This window comes from Salvelinus alpinus, chromosome 33 (assembly GCF_045679555.1).
Source record: "Salvelinus alpinus chromosome 33, SLU_Salpinus.1, whole genome shotgun sequence".
NCBI classification, from domain to species: domain Eukaryota; kingdom Metazoa; phylum Chordata; class Actinopteri; order Salmoniformes; family Salmonidae; genus Salvelinus; species Salvelinus alpinus.
In genome coordinates, this window is record NC_092118.1 from 24,597,215 (window position 1) to 24,620,153 (window position 22,939).

General features: G+C 47.1%; 1 protein-coding gene across 5 annotated transcripts in view; it reads right to left on the minus strand.

The window, feature by feature from the left end:
• The window catches only part of LOC139562815 (DENN domain-containing protein 5A-like), a 75,488-nt gene that overhangs the window by 32,440 nt on the left and 20,109 nt on the right, over positions 1-22,939 (minus strand). For 3 of the 5 annotated variants that reach the window (XR_011672451.1, XM_071380914.1, XM_071380916.1), the window contains exons 2-5: positions 5,339-5,407; positions 4,305-4,414; positions 3,449-4,148; positions 214-401 (exon numbers count right to left, since the gene is read on the minus strand). Coding sequence is in view for 4 of the 5 variants with exons in the window: in XM_071380914.1 (XP_071237015.1) it covers positions 214-401; positions 3,449-4,148; positions 4,305-4,414; positions 5,339-5,407 (1,067 nt within the window). In the remaining variant the exon portion in view is untranslated. The remainder of the gene's footprint in view (positions 1-213; positions 402-3,448; positions 4,149-4,304; positions 4,415-5,338; positions 5,408-22,939) is intronic. The other 2 variants (XM_071380915.1, XM_071380917.1) reach the window with 1 other exon arrangement.

A 22,939-nucleotide genomic window follows, 5' to 3' on the forward strand; every position in this document is an offset into this window, starting at 1 on the left:
CAAAAATGCCTTTTGGAGAGAAGGAATAGGGAGGATGGGAGAGGACAGAAAGGAGAGAAATGAAAAAGATAAACAACCCTAGAGAAACAATTCCATGCATAAATCTCAAAAATCTATTTTGATTTGTGTGTGGCGTGTGTGTGTATATGAGTAGCTGTGCGTATGTGTGTGTGTGCAAACATGCGTGCATAGGTCCATGAGTGTATATGTTACCTCCTGAGGCAGCTCTAGTTTGGTGCGGTCACCCTCTCCGTTGGAGTGCAGGCCCATCAGGTAGGGCACTGGGGCATCCAGGAAGTGCAGCAGTGAGGCGGGCAGGATGGGCACATAGACATGCTGCCACTGGAAAGGGAACATTAAGGCTGTGATGCTCTCCGCCACAGTCATCAGCCTCTGGTAATCTGTCACACAAACAACAGAGGAGAGAGTCACAAACTGACTGGTTTTATATGGTCACAAAGGCTAATTGTTTAGACACCTACAGTACGCAATGTATTGTAATGTACAGGGTTAAACAGTCCACTCCAAGTCAAGTGTTTGGCATCCATGTAAACTTCCATCCAGTCATGTTTATCTACCTTCTCTATCAGTCACAACAAGTCTATATTCAGTAGCAGCTCTGTCTTTGCTGTTCTACTTCCAAAATAACTACGAGTTCTTCCTTTGGACTTCTGTTCTCCCCCATTCTCCCCCCAGAACAGGCCCTCGCCCCTCTCCTCTCTCGCCAGGACAGGCCCTCTCCCTTCTCCTCTCTCCCCCCCAGAACAGGCCCTCTCCCCTCTCCCTCCAGAACAGGCCCTCTTCTCTCTTCCCCCAGAACAGGCCCTCTCCCCTCTCCTCTCTCCCCCCAGAACAGGCCCTCTCCCATCTGCCCAGAACAGACCCTCTCCCCCCAGAACAGGCACTCTCCCAGGCCGGGTCTCCCCCTGGTTGGGCAACCTCTCCCAGGCCCTGGGCCATGGACTCAGAGACAGGAATACTAATCTAGCCTGTCTGCTAGTGCTCTGACCTTGCCTGGCGAACAACAGGCCTTTTCAGAGCATGATACCACCTTCCTGAGAAAAACCACAAACAAACAGACACACACACACACACACACACACACACACACGCACGCACGCACGCACGCACGCACGCACGCACGCACGCACGCACGCACGCATGCAAATGCAAGGACGTGTGCACAAACAAACACATGAAAGTACACACACACACAAACACACAAATGCGTGCACACACACACAAACGACACCACAGTATCATACACACACAGGCCTTGCCAACAGCTAATCTGGTCTAAGAGAAAACACACTCTTTAATAGGGTCATTCATCAGATATTCAACTGGGGGAAATCTAATGAGCTTCAGTGTTGGCGTAGTCCTCCACTTGTACTCCCTTCTGTTACGCTGCTTCCCACAAGGCCTTTCCAAGACGAATAAGGTCATCGGAGCCTATTTGAGTACTTTGCTAACAGAATGAGAGCTCTATATACGGACTACTAACATGCAGGCCCGGCAGGGGAAATGGCAAGCTTCCATTGATCTACTTGAAGAGATGGGAAAAACAGCAGCAGATGCTCGTTTCAAGGAGGATTAATGTACTGTATGTGGGAAAGACACAGACCAGGGCAGGGCCTATGTATCTGAGTTATGAATTATGCCTCTATTTTTAGAACAGACTCTCTCCAGTCAGCTAATTTTTAGTATGGGGGATCACTTGCCTCAGCCTATGCAGTTTTAACTAACGACACCCTGTCCCTCCTCAGTGGAAAGCTCACAGGTTCACACTCCAGAAAACACTCTTTAGCACACATCCTGCAATGAGCCTTCTGGAGAAAAAAAGGGATGATGTCATCTCCAACCAATCATCTTTATCCTGCATCACTGACTGCGTCCTCCTCCTTATCCTCCTGCAAGGGTTGCCTAGCAACACCACAGCATTGCTCCTCTAGCCCCTGGCGTTTTATAAAGAATTTGCCTTTTCCCTGTCTCCGTAATGGATCCTATCAACACGCCAGTTCCCCAATCCTGAAACAATCTTCCTGCTGCACTCCACTGACTCTGATCAAAGTCAATCCCAGTGTGCTTCCATGGAGGAGGAATACGCCATTCTGTATAATGCTGAAAAGCAAATTTGCTTTTCAAAACCTCCAACATTGGTCCCTGAACAAAACAATTCCTGATTGGAGCTGATTTATTATGTATAATGCTGTGGAAGACCTGTTTCTATCAATTCTGTAGATCAACATGTTCTATGTGCCAAATGACCTGTGTCATATCTAAATATATCTCATTCCTCCCAAAAAGGTCCTCTTGAATGTGTCCCTATTCACTGTCAATCTCTCTCAGTGTGGGCCTGGGGTTGAACATGAGCAGGGGGAAACAAAGAGGATCACAGCCACCAGAGACAGCCCTTCACAGTACACACACTGCTGCTGCAAAACAGCCTGTTTACCCCAGCAACTCACACCAGCACACACACTGCTGCTGCAAAACAGCCTGTTTACCCCAGCAACTCACACACACACACACACACACACACACACACACACACACACACACACACACACACACACACACACACACACACACACACACACACACACACACACACACACACACACACACACACACACACACTGCTGCTGCAAAACAGCCTGTTTACCCCAGCAACTCACACCAGCACACACACAAGCTAGGCCTGAGCTGAGAGCCCATGAGGAGAAACTAACATTTACACAAGCTGGGAAGAACACAGCTTTCCTTAAAGGTCCAATACAGCTGTTATTATCTCAATATCAAATAACTTCTGGGTAACAATGAAATACCTTACTGTGATTGTTTTCAATTAAAATGGTCAACAATATATATACGCCAATAGCTTCTTAGCAAAGGGCAATGTCTCAAGCAATAATTTTTCTAGGACTGTCTGCGAGTGGTCTGAGTGGGGAGGGGAAAACTAGCTGTTATCTGTTATTGGCAGAGAGGTTTGGAACTCTAATTGTATTGGTCTTTTAACAAATTTAGCGCATGCCGCATGGTGATGTCACCATGGAAGGCCAAAACTCCATCCCACCAAAACATGCATACATTTCATGCAGTCTTTTCAAACAGCTCTTACACTAAAAGGCCATTATCATTTTCACCATTTCACAGTATTATTACAACCTCATAATGTGGAAATATATATAAAACACTGGAGAATTGAGTTTTTGACTGCACTGGGCCTTTAATGGAATCGCAGGATAGTTTATTTAATCTGCCTGGATAATAGTTCCAATGAACATACCGAAGATCCTAACCACAACTGTTATTTCTGATTTCTTCTAAAATGTCAGTATTTCTGAAATAACAAATCCCAATCCTTTCTAAAAGCGATGGGGACAATAGACAGAAAACCACAGAAAGTTCAGCAGATCAGAGAGAAAGATCCTAAGTAAGGACTTACGCTGTGAGTAGAGCAGGATCTGGATCTCCAACAGGGCGCAGGTAAACAGCTGGAGGACGTTCTCCACCCCCAGCAGCTCAAACACCTGGCTGATAGGGAAGTCAAAGAGAGGCAGCTCTTCCGTGCTGGGCCTCTGGCACACCACTGGCCCATACACCCCCGAGAACTTCAGGGAGCGCCCAGCGGGAGGCAGGGGCACCTCGTACAGGATGTTGTAGACGTAGCTCTCCAAGGGGAGGGGTGGGGGCTGGGGGGAGGAGACGGCCTGGTGGAGCTGCTGGAGCACCTTCCTGCAGGCCTGGGGGAAGGCCATGGGCGCGATGAGGCAGATGCACTTGGACACGTAGAGCGTGTCGCGGCTGATGTCGTAGGAGTTGAAGCGCTGCAGCCGGGAGATGGAGGGCGTGGGGAGAAGCGTGTGTTGGGGGTGGGGGTTGAGAGGGTGGGGATGGAGGTGGCGCTGGACCTCAGGGCACCGCGGGGTGGTGGGGGTGTGCAGGATGTCGTATTGTTCGGCATTGTGCATGTGGTACAGGGTCTGCATGGCACTGCAGATCTGCTTGCTGGTCACCTCCTCGTAGAAAGTGAGGGCAAAGCCGTACGTCCGCGAGCCGTCCTCCCGCGTGATGATGAAGGAATGGAACTGAGGCTCGCGTGTGTCCGCCTGCGTGCGGAAGGCCAGACCCTTTGGCATACACAGCTGAGAGAGGAGGTAATAGATCAGGTTAGTCGGTCAGCTAAACAATACAGGTCCTAATCCATAATGACATATAGATGTAAACCCTGGAAACAGAAATGGGTGTAGCTTCAAATAAAATAAATGTTGTGTTAGTTACACATTCCGCAGTTCCCTTACCATGCCAACGGCATCCTGGTCAAAGGGACTCCACTCCACATTCTCTGGGTAGTGCGCTAAAACTTTGGATTTAAAGGTTCTCCGCAGTGGACTCTGCTCAAAATTCTCACCTGAAAGAGAGGGAGAAATAGAGGGACAGAGAAAAAGACAGAAGGAAAAAGAGAGCAAAAAATTCAGGACTCCGGGCCAAAAGAGCAACAGAAGCGCAAAAGGATGCAGAGGCCCAATCAGAAGCAGGCTTGAGGCACAAGACAACCCTCCACACAGGAAATAGGAAGTGAGCACAGTGGTCTGGAGAGAAAGGCTGTATTGCATCATGAAAAGCTGTCAACAGCATCCTGTACTGGGCCAGTGAAGGAAAATAACCGCTGCCAAAGAGGTCAAATAGTCAGATAATAATACTATGTATTGGGTTTTGTTTGTATAAATCTATTCAGAAAAAGACAAATGCTTGTTGCTTGTAAGAAAACAAACTTTGACATATAGGATTACCAGTAAAATGACAGCTTTTATGGCAATACAGGCAAAGCAACCCGCAAAACAATCAATCAATCAAACAAACCAGCACAAATTAAATTGATTCAGATCCACAGTGAAAGCAGAAGTGATGCACACACCAAGACATGATTGATAAGTCATTCAGAGTGGAGGGGGAGAGAACACATTGGCCAAGCAACACCAGCGCTGGTACATGTAGGTAGAACTGGGTGTGTGAGAGGTAGAGACGCAGTGATTGTCAAACAGATTGGCTTGTTGTTCAGTAGCTAGCTTCCAAAAGAGGAGGTGAAGGTAGAGGAGGAGGAGGGAGATGAGGAGAGAGGAGGAGGAGGACAGAGGAAGGACCGGGAAGGGTGGAAAGAGGGAGGAAGGACAGACGGAAAAGTGCTTGCAGAGTTCCCCTCACCTGTACAGAACTGAGTTCTCAGAAACATTACAAATCAACAAAAGGAGAGTGCTGTGAAACAAGGGCGTGTCAGGTTAAAGGAGCAAGCGGAGGTGATGTCATTCTGAGGAGGGGGGCTGGTGGGGGTTACCTTCATCTGCACTCGCCAATCCTCTGGCCCCATCTCTGAATTTAGTAGCCTCTATATACTGGCATAAAGCTACACAACAGATAAAACAACAGTAATTAATCACATGGCTACTACTGAGTACCGCATCACTTCTCAATATGTGCACACACAGCAGGAGTTACTCAGGACAGAAGGGTTCTGACAGTGTTCTCCTATAGGTGAGAGAAACACTGAGGGAACAACACATCCTCTTCATGTGTCGTATGGAGGCACAGTGTTTCTGTCAGGTTTAGGTTTCTGTTAAGATTCTGTCTAAACCAGCTGGGTGTGTTGTCAGAGAATGATGTGTGTTGCTGTAGCAATGCAGTGCTCTCCTCTCCAAAACCCATGATTAATCCCTGTTGTCAGTGCTATGCTGTGGATTATGGTATTACAGTGAACACACTTGAAGAGCTGTATCTGTGTGACAATACATGAGGGAATATGATCAGGCCTGTGCTGGTTCTGAAGGAAGCAACCCAGTGTAACTTACGGAGAATGAGATCATTTAAAAACACCTGAGAGGATTGTGGACGATCCAAAAAAACACACATTAACTGTAGTGTTTCAGAACAAGTGGAATGTGGTAGACACAGGGCTATAAAAAAAGAGACAAGGGTACTGAACAAAGAAAGTATTTGTTAAACAATAAGTTATTTTGAAAGTATTAAAAAATATGTGCTCGGCTGTAAGTCAAAGTTATGAATGACACACATTCTTCCCTGTATGGTCATAACAGTGGATTGTCCCATTGAGTCTTGTCTTGAAAAAGGCCTGGCAGCTCAAACATCAATAATAAACAGTGTCCATTCTATACTGTTGCCTTTGTCTTTCTCTAGTCAAAGCTATGAACAAACATGTTCTTGATTGACAGGGGTAGAAGTCGGTAGATCATGTGTATCCTAAGACAGTCAGTGGGAGATCATAATAAGACTCTCTAGACTGGTCCCTGTGTTCCTTCCTACACTGTCCACAAAGATAGATAACACTGGGGGATGGATGTTATTGTACAGTACAATTTGCATATAGCATGCCCCTCCCCTGTCACGGCCGTTGAAAGAACTGGACCAAGGTGCAGCGTGGTGAGCGTACATTTTCTTTTATTTGAAAAATGACGCCGACAAAACAATAAACACTACAAAACAAACCATGAAGCTAAAGGCTATGTGCCATAAACAAAGTCAACTTCCCACAAAGAAAGGAGGGGAAAGGGCTACCTAAGAATGGTTCTCAATCAGAGACAACGATAGACAGCTGTCCCTGATTGAGAACCCTAACGGGCCAAAACATAGAAATACAAATAATAGAACATAGAATACCTACCCCAACTCACACCCTGACCAAACCAAAATAGAGACATAAAAAGGATCTCTAAGGTCAGGGCGTGACATCCCGTCCCCCATACACCCCAATGTGTGCCACCCATGACTGAGGAAACCTACATGCCAAGTATAGAGCTTATCTTGACTTCATAGTAAATATGGAATACTTGCTTCTTTTAGTATTTGTCACGCCCTGGCCATAGAGAGGCTTTTATTCTCTATTTTGGTTAGGCCAGGGTGTGACTAGGGTAGGCATTCTAGTTTCTTTATTTCTATGTTTTCTGTTTCTATGTTTTGGCCGGGTATGGTTCTCAATCAGGGACAGCTGTCTATCGTTGTCTCTGATTGGGAATCATACTTAGGCAGCGTGTTTTTCCACCTTAGTTGTGGGTAGTTGTCTGTGTTAGTGGCCTGTATAGCCCTAGTCAGCTTCACGTTAGTTTCTGTTGTTTCTTGTTTTGTTGGCGACATTCATAATAAAGAGAAATGTACGCTCACGACGCTGCACCTTGATCCGGTCATTTCCACCCTGACGACGATCGTGACAGAACTACCCACCACAAACGGACCAAGCGGCGTGGTCAGGAGGAGCAGCGTTTTCTGGAGGAATGGACATGGGAGGAGATCTTGGAAGGCAAGGGACCCTGGGCATAGGCTGGAGAATATCGCCGTCCAAAGGAGGAGATTAAAGCAGCAAAAGCGAGGAAGGCGGAGGCAGCGAGTAAAAGGGCCCAGGATTACACAGGGTCATGGCTGGCACGAAAGACCGGGAGGCCACCCCCCCCAAAAAATTTGGGGGCACACGAGGAGATGCTTACCGTAGGGAGCGTGGTACTGGTCAGGCACAATGTTATGCAGTGGAGGGCACGGTGTCTCCATTGAGCGTTCACAGCCCGGTGCGCTACATTCCAGCTCCCCGCATCGGCTGGGCTAGAGTGGGCATCCAGCCATGACGGATGGTGCCGGCTCAGCGCATCTGGCCGCCAGTGCGTTTCTACGGCCCAGGTTATCCTGCGCCGGCTCTGCGCACTGTGTCTCCGGTGCATCTGCACAGTCCAGTGCGTCCTGTGCCAGCGCCCCACCTTTGCCGGGCGAAGGTAACCATCCAGCCAGGACGGGTTGTGCAGACTCTACACTCGAGACCTCTAGTGCGCCTCCACGGCCCAGTGTATCCGGTGCCTACTCCAAGAACCAAGCCTCCAGTATGTCTCCCCAGCCTGGTGAGTCCTGTGCCTGCTCCCAGAACCAGGCCTCCTGTATGTCTCCCCAGCCTGGTGAGTCCTGTGCCTGCTCTCAGATCCAGGCCTCCTGTATGTCTCCCCAGCCTGGTAAGCCCTGTGGCAGCTCCACGCACCAGGCTGCCTATACGTCTCCTCACTCCTGTGATGATCGATGGCACAAAGCCTCCTGTGATGATCCATGGCACGAAGCCTCCAGTGATGATCCATGGCACGAAGCCTCCAGTGATGATCCATGGCACGAAGCCTCCAGTGATGATTCATGGCACGAAGCCTCCAGTGATGATTCACGGCCCGAAGCCTCCAGTGATGATCCACGGCCCGAAGCCTCCAGTGATGATCCACGGTCCGAAGCCTCCAGTGATGATCCACGGCCCGAAGCCTCCAGTGATGATCCACGGCCCGAAGCCTCCAGTGGTGATCCACGGCACGAAGCCTCTAGTGGTGATCCACGGCACGAAGCCTCCAGTGGTGATCCACGGCACGAAGCCTCCAGTGATAATCCACGGCACGAAGCCTCCAGTGATGATCCAAGGCACGAAGCCTCCAGTGATGATCCATGGCACGAAGCCTCCAGTGAAGATTCATGGCACGAAGCCTCCAGTGATGGTCCATGGCCCGGAGCCTACAATGAGGATCCGTGGCACGAAGCCTCCAGTATTGATCCGCGGTCCGGAGCCTCCAGCGACGGCCTCCAGTCCGGAGCCCCGAGCGACGGCCTCCAGTCCGGAGCCTCCAGCGACGGCCTCTAGTCCGGAGCCTCCAGCGACGGTCCCCAGCCCGGAGCCTCCAGCGACGGTCCCCAGCCCGGAGCCTCCAGCGACGGTCCCCAGTCCGGGGCCTGCAGCGAGGGTCCCCAGTCCGGGGCCTGCAGCGAGGGTACCCAGTCCGGGGCCTGCAGCGAGGGTCCCCAGTCCGGGGCCTGCAGCGAGGGTCCCCAGTCCGGGGCCTGCAGCGAGGGTCCCCAGTCCGGGGCCTGCAGCGAGGGTCCCCAGTCCGGGGCCTGCAGCGAGGGTCCCCGGTCCAGAGGCGCCACCAAAGTGGGGGGAGCCAGAGGTGGAGCGTGGTCTGCGTCCCGCACCGGAGCCGCCACCGAAGTAGATGCCCACCCGGACCCTGCCCTATAGAGTCAGGTTTTGCGGCCGGAGTCCGCACCTTTTGGGGGGGTACTGTCACGCCCTGGCCATAGAGAGGCTTTTATTCTCTATTTTGGTTAGGCCAGGGTGTGACTAGTGTGGGCATACTAGTTTCATTATTTCTATGTTTTCTGTTTCTATGTTTTGGCCGGGTATGGTTCTCAATCAGGGACAGCTGTCTTTCGTTGTCTCTGATTGGGAATCATACTTAGGCAGCCTGTTTTTCCACCTTAGTTGTGGGTAGTTGTCTGTGTTAGTGGCCTGTAAAGCCCTAGTCAGCTTCACGTTCGTTTCTGTTGTTTCTTGTTTTGTTGGCGACATTCATAATAAAGAGAAATGTACGCTCAACGCTGCACCTTGGTCCGGTCATTTCCACCCTGACGACGATCGTGACAGTATTTGTCTAGTAGGTTTTATCAAAACAGATTTCCACATCTCTGTCAAAGAAATACCTGACTCACCTACTGTACATATGTTTTGATTATATTATTATTATACTGACTGCTGTTAGCAAGGGCCAATAGACAGCCAAAGAGAAAGTAAATGCCAGCCTGTTACATTCTCTCCATCCCTGGGGAGTTTACAGTACACCTGCTATCGCATAGGTGTCAGTCTGCTGATTCATTCAGTGTTATCCTGATTTAGACACACAGAAGGAGAGAGAAAAACCTAGGTCTGCATCTCTCTCCCTGTGCTATGGCTAGGGTCCAGTCCTCCTCCAGTCCGGCTGTCACACACATCATACACCACATTTTAGAGCTGAGGGAGCCTGTGGGACATATGACGTGCCCTCTCTTGTCTTCCCTGAGTCAGGAGATCCAGTCCAATCCAGAGCCTCTCCCAGACCATCCTCTCTAACCCATCAGATTTCTAACCTCCTTTCTGTGATAACCCACAAATAGGACCATTACTGATTGGTCTGACAGGTAAACCTGTCTGGCCTAACCCATCATTTTTGTCTGGCCTTACCCATCATTTTCCTCACCCACTCACCTACAGTGGGGTGATCCAGTGATGACACACAGTACATCAGATTATTGATGATGCTGTGGAAAAGAAATCCTCTTTCCCGAGTACTGAGTAATGTGACTGATTCATTGTGTGTCTGCTTGAACATGTTATTCTGCTTATTTTAGCTGGCATTTAGTGACAGCTGAACAAAGCTGAAGAATCACTGGCTAGGTTTCCATCCAATTGGCAACAGATTTTCATGTGAATATTCAAAAATCTGTATAAATAAAATATGCACATTTTCCCACCATTAGTGTTTCCACCAAACTGATAGAAATCTATGCTTGATGACGTAGTGCAAACAAGATGTACTTTTTCGCTTAAGTTTTCATGTACTGAATAAAAATCAGATGTTCAATGTGTTTCCATCGCATTTTCAACTCTTTGCATTAAATAGCAAATGTGTCCACTCTGGTTTTGACATGTGCGCTCTATCCAACAGCTCACAGATACAGTGTGGGTAGACTGTGCAGGGAGGCTAGTCTATATGATGAGTTTATGGATAAGAGCAGGAATGTGGCCTCCCGGGTGGCGCAGTGGTCTAGGGCACTGCATCGCAGCGCTAGCTGTGCCACCAGAGACTCTGGGTTCGCGCCCAGGCTCTGTCGCAGCCGGCCGCGACCGGGAGGTCCGTGGGGCGACGCACAATTGGCCTAGCGTCGTCCGGGTTAGGGAGGGTTTGGCCAGTAGGGATATCCTTGTCTCATCGTGCACCAGCGACTCCAGTGGAGGGCCGGGCGCAGTGCGCGCTAACCAAGGTCGCCAGGTGCACAGTGTTTCCTCCGACACATTGGTGCGGCTGGCTTCCGGGTTGGATGCGCGCTGTGTTAAGAAGCAGTGCGGCTGGTTGGGTTGTGTTTCGGAGGACGCATGGCTTGCGACCTTCGTCTCTCCCGAGCCCGTACGGGAGTTGTAGCGATGAGACAAGATAGGAGAGCAATTGGATACCACGAAATTGGCGAAAAGGGGGGTAAAAAAAATAAACATTATAAATAAAAGAGCGGGAATGTTTGTATTTGTCAAAAGGCAGTCAAGTATCATTCATCATGTAACCAGAATAAAACCCACAACATTTATTGGAAAGGAGTATCAAGCTCACACCATGCACATTCACCACCCTGTGAAGTTCATCATTTATTTCATCTGTAGCCTAATAAACTGCATGGTTTCCCGAGTTGTAGCGGGAGGATCACACACCATGTCACTGCGTGACTCCAAGTTTACTTCGATATGATGGTTATTATATCAATATTTGTGGATAAAGGCATTTCCACTGCCATTTTGCGCATAATAAATTTTACAGACACAAAATGATACCACCATGTTGAACAAACACATTATCTGTCACCATTTATAAAATAGTTCCAAAACTTCCTGCATCCATCACAGGTGTCATGATTATTTTTGTACAGTATGACTACACGCATAAAAACTGTGGATGGAAACATGGTTTGTAATGATGAGGGAAAATACAAAATTGCTAATGTTGACCCTATTATATTGCACTGTGCGACTTTGCTGTGATTCAGATTTAAAGGTAAATGTTGATGCCTCTCTGTTATTCAACCGGGGGTCCGGTTAAAAAAAATACATTTTTTTTTTGCCCAATGTTTTTATGTCGCTAGCAACAACAGTATAAACGAATGACATACCTACAGTAGAAAAGGAGAGTATCTTCTTTCTCAACTTCTAACTTTGAGCAAATTACACTCATTGGAGCCAATTACACTCACTGGAGTATATGACGCTATGTGTGATATATAAACTAATGTACATGGTATTTTGAGTAGAGCTCTCTCGAGAATAAAGCTATTGATTAATTTGGACACTGGTCTTTGTCTATTTTATGCAAATAAGAATCTTACAAATTCTTAGAAACGGACAGAGTGTTTGCTTTGTTATAATTAAATTGGTTAACGAACATATAGGAAACTAATTCCTACAACAGTATCGGCGTTGAAAAATCATAATCGGTCGACCTCTATTACCAACTACTTCTCTGATAGAGTTCAGTGTGTCAAATCGGAGGGCCTGTTGTCTGGACCTCTGTCAGTCTCTATGGGGGTGCCACAGGGTTCAATTCTCGGGCTGACTCTCTTCTCTGTATACATCAATGATTTCGCTCTTGCTGCTGGTGATTCTCTGATCCACCTCTACGCAGACGACACCATTCTGTATACTTCTGGCCCCTCTTTGGACACTGTGTTAAAACTTCTTATGGCTACAATCCCGGTAATGGGATCGATATGACAACAGCCAGTGAAAGTGCAGGGCGCCAAAATCAAACAACAGAAATCTCATAATTAAAATTCCTCAAACATACATGTGTCTTATACCATTTTAAAGATAATCTTGTTGTTAATCCCACCAAAGTGTCTGATTTCAAATAGGATTTTCAGCGAAAGCACCACAAATGATTATGTTAGGTCACCGCCAAATCACAGACAAACACAGTCATTTTCCCAGCCAAAGATAGGAGTCACAAAAAGCAGAAATAGAGATAAAATTAATCACTATCCTTTGATGATCTTCATCAGATGACACTCATAGGACCTCATGTTACACAATACATGTATGTTTTGTTTGATAAAGTTGATATGTATATCAAAAAATCTGAGTTTACATTGGCGTGTTACGTTCACTAGTTCCAAAAACATTCAGTTATTTTGCATTGCCACATCGATTCAACAGAAATACTCATCATAAATGTAGATGATAATACAAGTTATACACATGGAATTATAGATATACCTCTCCTTAATGCAACCGCTGTGTCAGATTTCCAAAAAAAATTACGGAAAAAGCAAAAATTACGGAGCTCAAACAAAAAGTCAAATTAGCCGCCATGTTGGAGTCAACAGAAACCAGAAATTACATGATAAATATTCCCTTACCTTTGATGATCTTCATCAGAATGCACTCCCAGGAATCCCAGGTCCACAATAAATGCTTGATTTGTTCGATAATGTCCGTTATTTATGTCCAATTAGCTACTTTTGTTAGCGCGTTTGGTAAACAATTCCAAAGTCACGAAGCGCGTTCCCTAAAAGCTGACGAAATGTCAAAAAGTTCAGTAACAGTCAGTAGAAACATGTCAAACGATGTATTGAATCAATCTTTAGAATGTTGTTAACATAAATCTTGAATAACATTCCAACCGGAGAATTACATTGACTTCAGATGAGCGATGGAACAGAGCTTCCTCTCATGTGAACGTGCATGGTGAAAGCATGGTCAGGTCATGGCAAACCTGACTAATTCTCCTCTCGTTCGGTCCCCCTTCACAGTAGAGGCATCAGACAAAGTTCTACAGACTGTTGACATCTAGTGGAAGCCGTAGGAACTCATTCATATCTCAAGGGGATTTCAATGGGAACTGTGTTGAAAACCTACCAACCTCTCTCCTCAGGTTTTTGCCTGCCATATGAGTTCTGTTATACTCACAGACATAATTCAAACAGTTTTAGAAACTTTAGAGTGTGTTCTATCCAATACTATATATTAGCAACTATGACTGAGGAGCAGGCCGTTTACTCTGGGCACCTCTGTGCACCTTTCATCCAAGCTACTCAATACTGCCCCTGCAGCCACAGTTAACTAACCTCCAGACGAGCTTCAATGCCATACAACTCTCCTTCCGTGGCCTCCAACTGCTCTTAAATGCAAGTAAAACTATATGCATGCTATTCAATCGATCACTGCCCGCACCTGCCTGCCCGTCGAGCATCACTACTCTGGACGGCTCTGACTTAGAATACATGGACAACTACAAATACTGGTTAGACTGTAAACTCTCCTTCCAGACTCACATTAACGTCTTATGGCTGCAGGGGCAGTATTGAGTAGCGTGGATGAAAGGTGCCCAGAGTAAACGGCCTGCTCCTCAGTCCCAGTTACTAATATATGCATAGTAATATTAGTATTGGATAGAAAACACTCTAAAGTTTCTAAAACTGTTTGAATTATGTCTGTGAGATTAACAGAACTCATATGGCAGGCAAAAACCTGAGAAGTTCCACTTCCTGTTTGGATTTCTTCTGGGGGAGCCATATTTTCAACCAAGCTCTCATTGAAAATACAGACAGATATGGATGGGTTTTCACTTCCTACGGCTTCCACTAGATGTCAACAGTCAATAGAACTAAGTCTGATGACTCTAATGTGAAGGGGGGTCGAAGGAGACAGAATTTAGTAATCACTGCCATGAGGTGACCATGCATTCAACACGCGCGTTCACGTGAGAGGCAGCTCCGTTCCATCTCTCAATTGAAGTCGATTTAATTCTCCGGTTGGAACGTTATTCAAGATGTATGTTAACAACATTCTAAAGATTGATTCAGTACATCGTTTGACATGTTTCTACTGACTGTAACGGAACGTTTGGACATTTCGTCACGTTATAGTGGTCGCGCTTTGAGACTTTGGTTAGGGTGTTTGGTAAGCAATTCGAAAGTAGCTAATTTGACATAAATAACGGACATTAACAAACAAATCAAGCATTTATTGTGGACCTGGGATTCCAAGGACTGCATTCTGATGAAGTTCATCAAAGGTAAGGAAACATTTATCATGTATTTTCTGGTTTCTGTTGAGTCCAACATGGCGGCTAATTTGGCTATTAATTTGAGCTCCGTCTCAGATTATTGCATGGTTTATTTTTCTGTAAAGTTTTTTTGAAATCTGACACAGCGGTTGCATTAAGGAGAGGTATATCTATAATTCCATGTGTATAACTTGTATTATCATCTATATTTATGATGAGTATTTCTGTTGAAACGATGTGGCTATGCAAAGTCACTTGATGTTTTTGCAACTAGTGAATCTAACGCCTCAATGTAAACTCAGATTTTTTGATATAAATATGAACTTAATCAAACAAAACATGCATGTATTGTGTAACATTAAGTCCTATGAGTGTCATCTGATGAAAATAATCGAAGGTTAGTGATTAATTTTATCTCTATTCTGGTTTTTGTGAAAGCTATCTTTAGCTGAAAAAAATGGCTGTGGTTATTGTGGTTTTGTGGTGACCTAACATAATCGTTTGTAGTGCTTTCGCTGAAAAGCCTATTTGAAATCGGACACTTTGGTGGGATTAACAACAAGATTACCTTTAAAATGATATAAGACACATGAATGTCTGAGGAATTTTAATTATGAGATTTCTGTTTTTTGAATTTGGCGCCCTGCACTTCGACTGGCTGTTGTCATATCGATCCCGTTAACGGGACTGCAGCCATAAGAAGTTTTTAAGCATCTCCAATCCAAAATTAAATCTAGACTCGGCTTCCTATATCGCAACAAAGCATCCTTCACACATGCTGCCAAACATACCCTCGTAAAACTGACCATCCTACCGATCCTCGACTTCGGCGATGTCATCTATAAAATAGCCTCCAACACTCTACTCAACAAATTGGATGCAGTCCATCACAGTGCCATACGTTTTGTCACCAAAGCCCCATATACTACCCACCACTGCGACCTGTACGCTCTCGTTGGTTGGCCCTCACTTCATACTTGTCGCCAAACCCACTGGCTACAGGTCATCTACAAGTCTCTGCTAGGTAAAGCCCCGCCTTATCTCAGCTCACTGGTCACCATAGCAGCACCCACTCGTAGCACGCGCTCCAGCAGGTATATCTCACTGGTCACCCCCAAAGCCAATACCCCCTTTGGTCGCCTTTCTTTCCAGTTCTCTGCTGCCAATGACTGGAACGAACTGCAAAAATCACTGAAGCTGGAGACTCTCCCTCACTAGCTTTAAGCACCAGCTGTCAGAGCAGCTCACAGATCACTGCACCTGTACATAGCCCATCTGTAAACAGCCCATCTATCTACCTCATCCCCATACTGTATTTATTTATTTATCTTGCTCTTTTGCACCCCAGTATCTCTACTTGCACATTCATCTTCTGCACATCTACCATTCCAGTGTTTAATTGCCATATTGTAATTACTTCGCCACCATTACCTATTTATTGCCTTAACTCCCTTATCTTACCTCATTTGCACACACCGTATATAGACTTTTTCTACTGTATTATTGACTGTATGTTTTGTGTATTCCATGTGTAACTCTGTGTTGTTGAATGTGTCGAATTGCTATGCTTTATCTTGGCCAGGTCGCAGCTGCAAAGGAGAACTTGTTCTCAACTAGCCTACCTGGTTAAATAAAGGTGACATAAAAGAAATAAAAAAATTGTGCCTTGACCAGGACCCAGGTCCTGTCAGACAGACGTGCGCCTGACCCACATCGGTGGGCTGGGCATTACTGTAAGAGACAAGAGTCGTCTGACGCCCACCCAGAGGGTGGCCTTCATTGGCATGGAACTGGACTCAGTACTCATGAGAGCATGCCTGCCCATCAGAAGGGTTCAGGGGATCGTATCTTGCCTCAACTACTTTCGGCAGGGGCGGGTGGTATCCGCCCTAACCTGCCAACGCCTGTTGGGCTTGCTGATGGCGGCCACATTGTTGATTCCCCTGGGCCTGCCCAATCTCCAGCCTCTTCAACAGTGGTTAACTCCCACCGGCTGCACCCAAAGCTCCACCGTCACCGCCAGCTGCGGGTGACCACACAGTGCCTCAGGGCATTGTTGAGATGGCGCTGTCACTCCTTTCTCTCAGATGGGGTGGAGATGGCGAGGATGTGCCGCCGGGAGCTGGTCAGCACAGACACCTCCCAGAACAGCTGGGGGGGGGCAGCGGCTGTTGTACACTACAGCTCCGAGCTGTACTGCTGGCCCTGCAGTCTTTCCTTCCATATCTGAAGGGAAGACATGTCCTGGTGAGAACAGACAACACACCACAGTGGTAGCTTACATCAACCATCAGGGTGGACTGAGGTCCCACCGCCTCCATATTATGGCACGGGAGCTCCTTCTCTGGGCTCAGGGACGTCTAGCGTCTTTGCGCGCAGCGCACGTACCTGGCATCCTAAATGTGGCAGTGGATATGTTCTCAAAGGTGGGCTCGCCACCTTGGGACTGGAGCCTACATCCCCAGGTGGTCAGCACCTGTGGGACAAGTTCGGGAGGGTGCAGGTGGACCTGTTTGCCTCCCTGGACAATGCACTTTGCCCCATGTGGTACTTCATGTCTCTGGGCTTGGATGCTCTGGCTTACGATTGGCCAGGGCTGGAGCTTTACGCATTCCCCCCTTTTCCCCTGATCCAGGCTGTGCTGGACAGGACCAGGATGGCAGAGCATCGTCTGCTTCTGGTGGCCCCATACTGGCCCAGATGACCCTGGTTCAGCCTTCTCCTGTCCCTGTTGTCTGGGACACCTTGGCAACTTACCCTGGGACCGGACCTGCTGTCTCATGTCGGGGGAACTCTGTGGCATCCGAGGTCGCACCGTCTCAGTCTGTGGGATTGGCCACTGAAGGGCACCGATTTTTTTTTATTTTGGAAAAGGTTTATTGTTGCATTTCCTTTAAAACATCTCATATTTATTATTGCACGTAATTTTATACACATAAAAATTGTATAAAAGCATAAAACACAGCATTTGAATATTACATTTAAATTAGTTAAAAAGTACATGTTGTTAAAAACAATAGAAACAACCATGAATACAAGTAATTTTTCTTGTAAAACATTCAATATGTAAAAGCCATTTAAAATGTGAACAGTTGTGGCGTAAAGTTTTGAGAATGACACAAATATGAATTTTCAGTCTGCTGCCTCAGTTTGTATGATAGCAATTTGCATATACTCCAGAATGTTATGAAGAGTGATCAGATGAATTGCAATTAATTGCAAAGTCCCTTTTTGCCATGCAAATGAACTGAATCCCCCAAAAAACATTTCCACTGCATTTCAGCCCTGCCACAAAAGGACCAGCTGACATCAAGTCAGTGATTCTCTTGTTAACACAGGTGTGAGTGTTGACAAGGACAAGGCTGGAGATCACTCTGTCATGCTGATTGAGTTCGAATAACAGACTGGAAGCTTCAAAAGGAGGGTGGTGCTTGGAATCATTGTTCTTCCTCTGTCAACCATGGTTACCTGCAAGGAAACACGTGCCGTCATCATTGCTTTGCACAAAAAGGGATTCACAGGCAAGGATATTGCTGCCAGTAAGATTGCACCTAAAACTACCATTTATCGGACCATCAAGAACTTCAAGGAGAGCGGTTCAATTGTTGTGAAGAAGGCTTCAGGGCGCACAAGAAAGAACAGCAAGCACCAGAACAGTCTCCTAAAGTTGATTCAGCTGCAGGATCGGGGCACCACCAGTACAGAGCTTGCTCAGGAATGGCAGCAGGCAGGTGTGAGTGCATCTGCACGCACAGTGAGGCAAAGACTTTTGGAGGATTGCCTTGTGTCAAGAAGGGCAGCAAAGAAGCCACTTCTCTCCAGGAAAAACATCAAGGACAGACTGATATTCTGCAAAATGTACAGGGATTGGACTGCTGAGGACTGGGGTAAAGTCATTTTCTCTGATGAATCCCCTTTCCGATTGTTTGGGGCATCCGGAAGAAAGCTTGTACGGAGAAGACAAGGTGAGCGCTACCATCAGTCCCGTGTCATGCCAACAGTAAAGCATCCTGAGACCATTCATGTGTGGTGTTGCTTCTCAGCCAAGGGAGTGGGCTCACTCACAATTTTGCCTAAGAACACAGCCATGAATAAAGAATGGTACCAACACATCCTCCGAGAGCAACTTCTCCCAACCACCCAGGAACAGTTTGGTGACAAACAATGCCTTTTCCAGCTTGATGGTGCACCTTGCCATAAGGCAAGTGATAACTAAGTGGCTCGGGGAACAAAACATCGATATTTTGGGTCCATGGCCAGGAAACTCCCCAGACCTTAATCCCATTGAGAACTTGTGGTCAATCCTCAAGAGGCGGGTGGACAAACAAAAACCCATGAATTCTGACAAATTCCAAGCATTGATTATGCAAGAATGGGCTGTCATCAGTCAGGATGTGGCCCAGAAGTTAATTGACAGCATGCCAGGGCGGATTGCAGAGGTCTTGAAAAAGAAGGGTCAACACTGCAAATATTGACTCTTTGCATCAACTTCATGTAATTGTCAATAAAAGCCGTTGACACTTATGAAATGCTTGCAATTATACTTCAGTATTCCATAGTAACATCTGACAAAAATATCTAAAGACACTGAAGCAGCAAACTTTGTGAAAATTTATATTTGTGTCATTCTCAAAACTTTTGGCCACGACTGTACAAATGATTTAACTAAAGTAAAACATTTTTAAGACATGAAAAACATGTTAAAAAGTCACTTTGTTAAAAAGCTGTCTTCGGTCCTTTGTACAGGAGCGGGGTGAGTCCTTACCAAACTCGCCTCCTCCTGCTCTTCCGAATCAATAACTGTCCTGTCCTTCAGGGCCCAGAGGAGATCCCTCCCCTAGACGCAGCAGCGCTGTCAGGCCGTGGCCGTCAGGACCTTGGGTGTTGTGGGGGACCCTTTGTCTGGGGTTAAGGCCCCCTTTCTTCTGTACCACCCCAGGGCCTCAGGGGCTACCATGGCCACTGCCTGGGAGGTGGTCTCTACTTGTTTCGCTACCAGCAGGTTGTGGGAGGACCACAGTGCTTCCTTCAGACACGGCACCAATGGTCCATGTTAGGACAACAGGAGGGTGTAATGAACACCATGCAGAGCGCAAGGGCGCTGGTTACAACCGCGGCATACCAGTTGCGCTGGCGGTTGTTCTGCTCTTGGTGCACTGGTATTGAGGTTGTGCCTGAGTCCTGAGGGGTGCACTATGTCCTCCAATACCTGCAGTCTCGCTTGGATGAGGGCTTGGCAGCCTCTACACTGAGAGGGTATTTGGCAGCTATATCTTCCTGCCATGCGGAGTGGATGGACATGCCAGTGTGCCGCCATCCCTTGGTCTCCAGGTTTATGAGGGGGGTTCCTCACCTGCGTCCAGCTAGGACCAGTTCAATGGCGAGCTGGGATCTGGATGTGGTCTTGGCAGCTTTGGCAAAGCCGCAATTCGAACATTTGGAGTCTGCCTCCCTGAAACACATCTCTATGAAGGTGTTTTTCTAGGTAGCGATTACTTCCATGAAGAGGGTGGGTGAGCTCCATCCTTATTCGGTAAGTTTTGAGTGCTACCGGATGGACCCTGGGGGAGGAGTATATCTCCACCCCAACCCTTCTTTCCTCCTTAAGGTTCTGTCAGACAGACATGTGAACATCCCTTTTGTCCTGTCTGCTTACGACCCCCCCGGCAGTGGCGGGGGAGTCTGGGCCTCCCTCCGGCATGCTATGCCCTGTGAGGGCACTGGCTGCCTACGTGGGGCGGACACGGTCAGTGAGAACAACAGACCAGGCCTTTGTCTCACTTGATCGTGGACACGATTACGACAGCATACCGCCTGGCTGGCAGGCCAGTGCTGGGATCTGTGGTGGCACATTCAACACGAGGTGTGGCTGCGTCCTGGGCTCTACTGAGAGGAGTGCCCCTCGCTGATATCTGTGCTGCAGCCAGCTGGGCTTCCTCTTGCACCTTTGGTAGGTACTATCGGGTAAATGTTACACCTCCCTCTGCGGTGGGTTCAGCGATCCTGGGCGTCGCCTCCCCTTCCGTGGACTGTGCCGGGACCCCCCTTCCACATTGACGGCCCTTGTGTCTCGGTCCCTTGCTGGGACTTTACCGCTGGCTGGCCAGGTCCCTCTAGCACCAACTAGTCTGGTATGGGTATACCAATATATTGGAGTGATCCAATATAGTGAAACATAACGAAAGTTACATGAGCTATATGGATCACTCCAATTCTCTACGGTGCTAGAGGCGCCTCAGAAATGATGTAGAAAACGTGATTCTACATCATGGGGTCTATATATAGGGGCGGACCCCAGCCATGACACAGGTGTACACGGGAGTAAATCTGTAAATCCTCACCTCGGATGTATCTCTCCGTCGCGAAGTGATACCAATATATTGGAGTGATCCATATAGCTCACATAACCGTGGTTACATACGTAACCTTCGTTTTCCAGCCCTGATACCAGCACAATATCCAACCCAGCCCCAACACCAACCCAGTTCTTCCTGATCCCAGCCCCAATAGCAGCACCAACCCTGGATACAGAACTGACCAACCACAATTGCCACCTCCAACCAGAAACTGACAGACCCCACCCCTTCCCCAACATAAAGACACAAACACACCGTCAACCATTCCACCAGACCAGCTATTCCCATACTGCCGTCGGGGGTACGCTAAATACAAATATGACTCACTTTTTTTTAAAATAAAAAATTCTTCACATTTTCAAACAGTCTATTTATATTTTCCAATGGGGCTATACATTTGGGTGAGGTTCTTTTCTTGCCTGAGTATCCTTGTTTCACTGCCAAAAATTAAATTAAATTGTCTAGTGTTCAGCGAAATAACAACACAATGTCAAATACAGTTAGCCTCGTAAAATAATTAACATCCAATCACAGTGTAACTGTTACTCTTTCGCAGGAATTCCACTAACGGTACGTATGTAGCTAAACGTAGCTACTGCTCATTCCGTTTGCTCGAAAATGGATAAATGGTTAAAAAAAGTAAGGCCCGGATCCATAGAAACACATACCAACTCTACTGGTAGTACTGCTACCACCAGCAGTACTACACCTGCACCTGTCGACGACACAAGTTGTTCTGCTTCCACGAGCACATCCAATGCTAGCATCAGTATTTCTACATATGTTGTTAGCCCAGCAAGCATGGATACTGACAGTTGTGAATCTGATGCAGCCGAAGAGCTACTGCCCCCTTACCCGGGAAAGCACTGAACAACAGACAGGGACGTTTGACCATCGAAGAGGTGCAAATATGATGAGAACTACAATGATTTGGGGTTCACTTCTATTGGGAGTAGTGCCTTTCCTCAGCCACAGTGTGTTATATGTGCAAAAGCACTATCTCACAACTTGATGAAACCTTCACTCTTGCGCAGACATTTAGAAACAAAACATGTCAATTTGAAAAACAAGCCACGGGAGTTTTATGAGCGAGAATTAAGACGACTTTTGAGTAGTAAGACATGCGCCGACCGAGCGCCGACCTCCGGCGCCGACCGAGATGGCCGCCTCGCTTCGCGTTTCTTGGAAAATATGCAGTATTTTGTTTTTTTATGTGTTATTCCTTACATTGGTACCCCAGGTAATCTTAGGTTTCATTACATACAGTCGGGAGGAACTACTGAATATAAGATTAACGTCAACTCACCATCGTTCCAACCAGGAATATGACTTTCCCGAAACGGATCCAGTGTTTTGCCTTCCACCCAATACAATTGATCTGATCCCAGCCGGCGACCCTATGCGACGCCGTAAAAGGGGCAAACGTAGCGGTCTCCTGGTCAGGCTTCGGAGACGGGCACATCGCGCTCCATTCCCTAGCATACTACTCGCCAATGTCCAGTCTCTTGACAATAAGGTTGATGAAATCCGAGCACGGGTAACATTCCAGAGAGACATCAGGGATTGTAACGTTCTCTGCTTCACGGAAACATGGCTAACTCAAGAGACGCTAACGGAGTCGGTGCAGCCAGCTGGTTTCTTCACGCATCGCGCCGACAGAAACATACATCTTTCTGGTAAGAAGAGGGGCGGGGGTGTATGCCTTATGATTAACGAGACGTGGTGTGATCATAACAACATACAGGAACTCAAGTCATTCTGTTCACCTGATCTAGAACTCCTCACAATCAAATGTCGACCGCATTATCTACCAAGGGAATTCTCTTCGATTATAATCACAGCCGTATATATTCCCCCCCAAGCAGACACATCGATGGCCCTGAATGAACTTTATCTGACTATTTGTAAACTGGAAACCACACACCCTGAGGTTGCATTCATCGTAGCTGGGGATTTTAACAAGGCTAATCTAAAAAC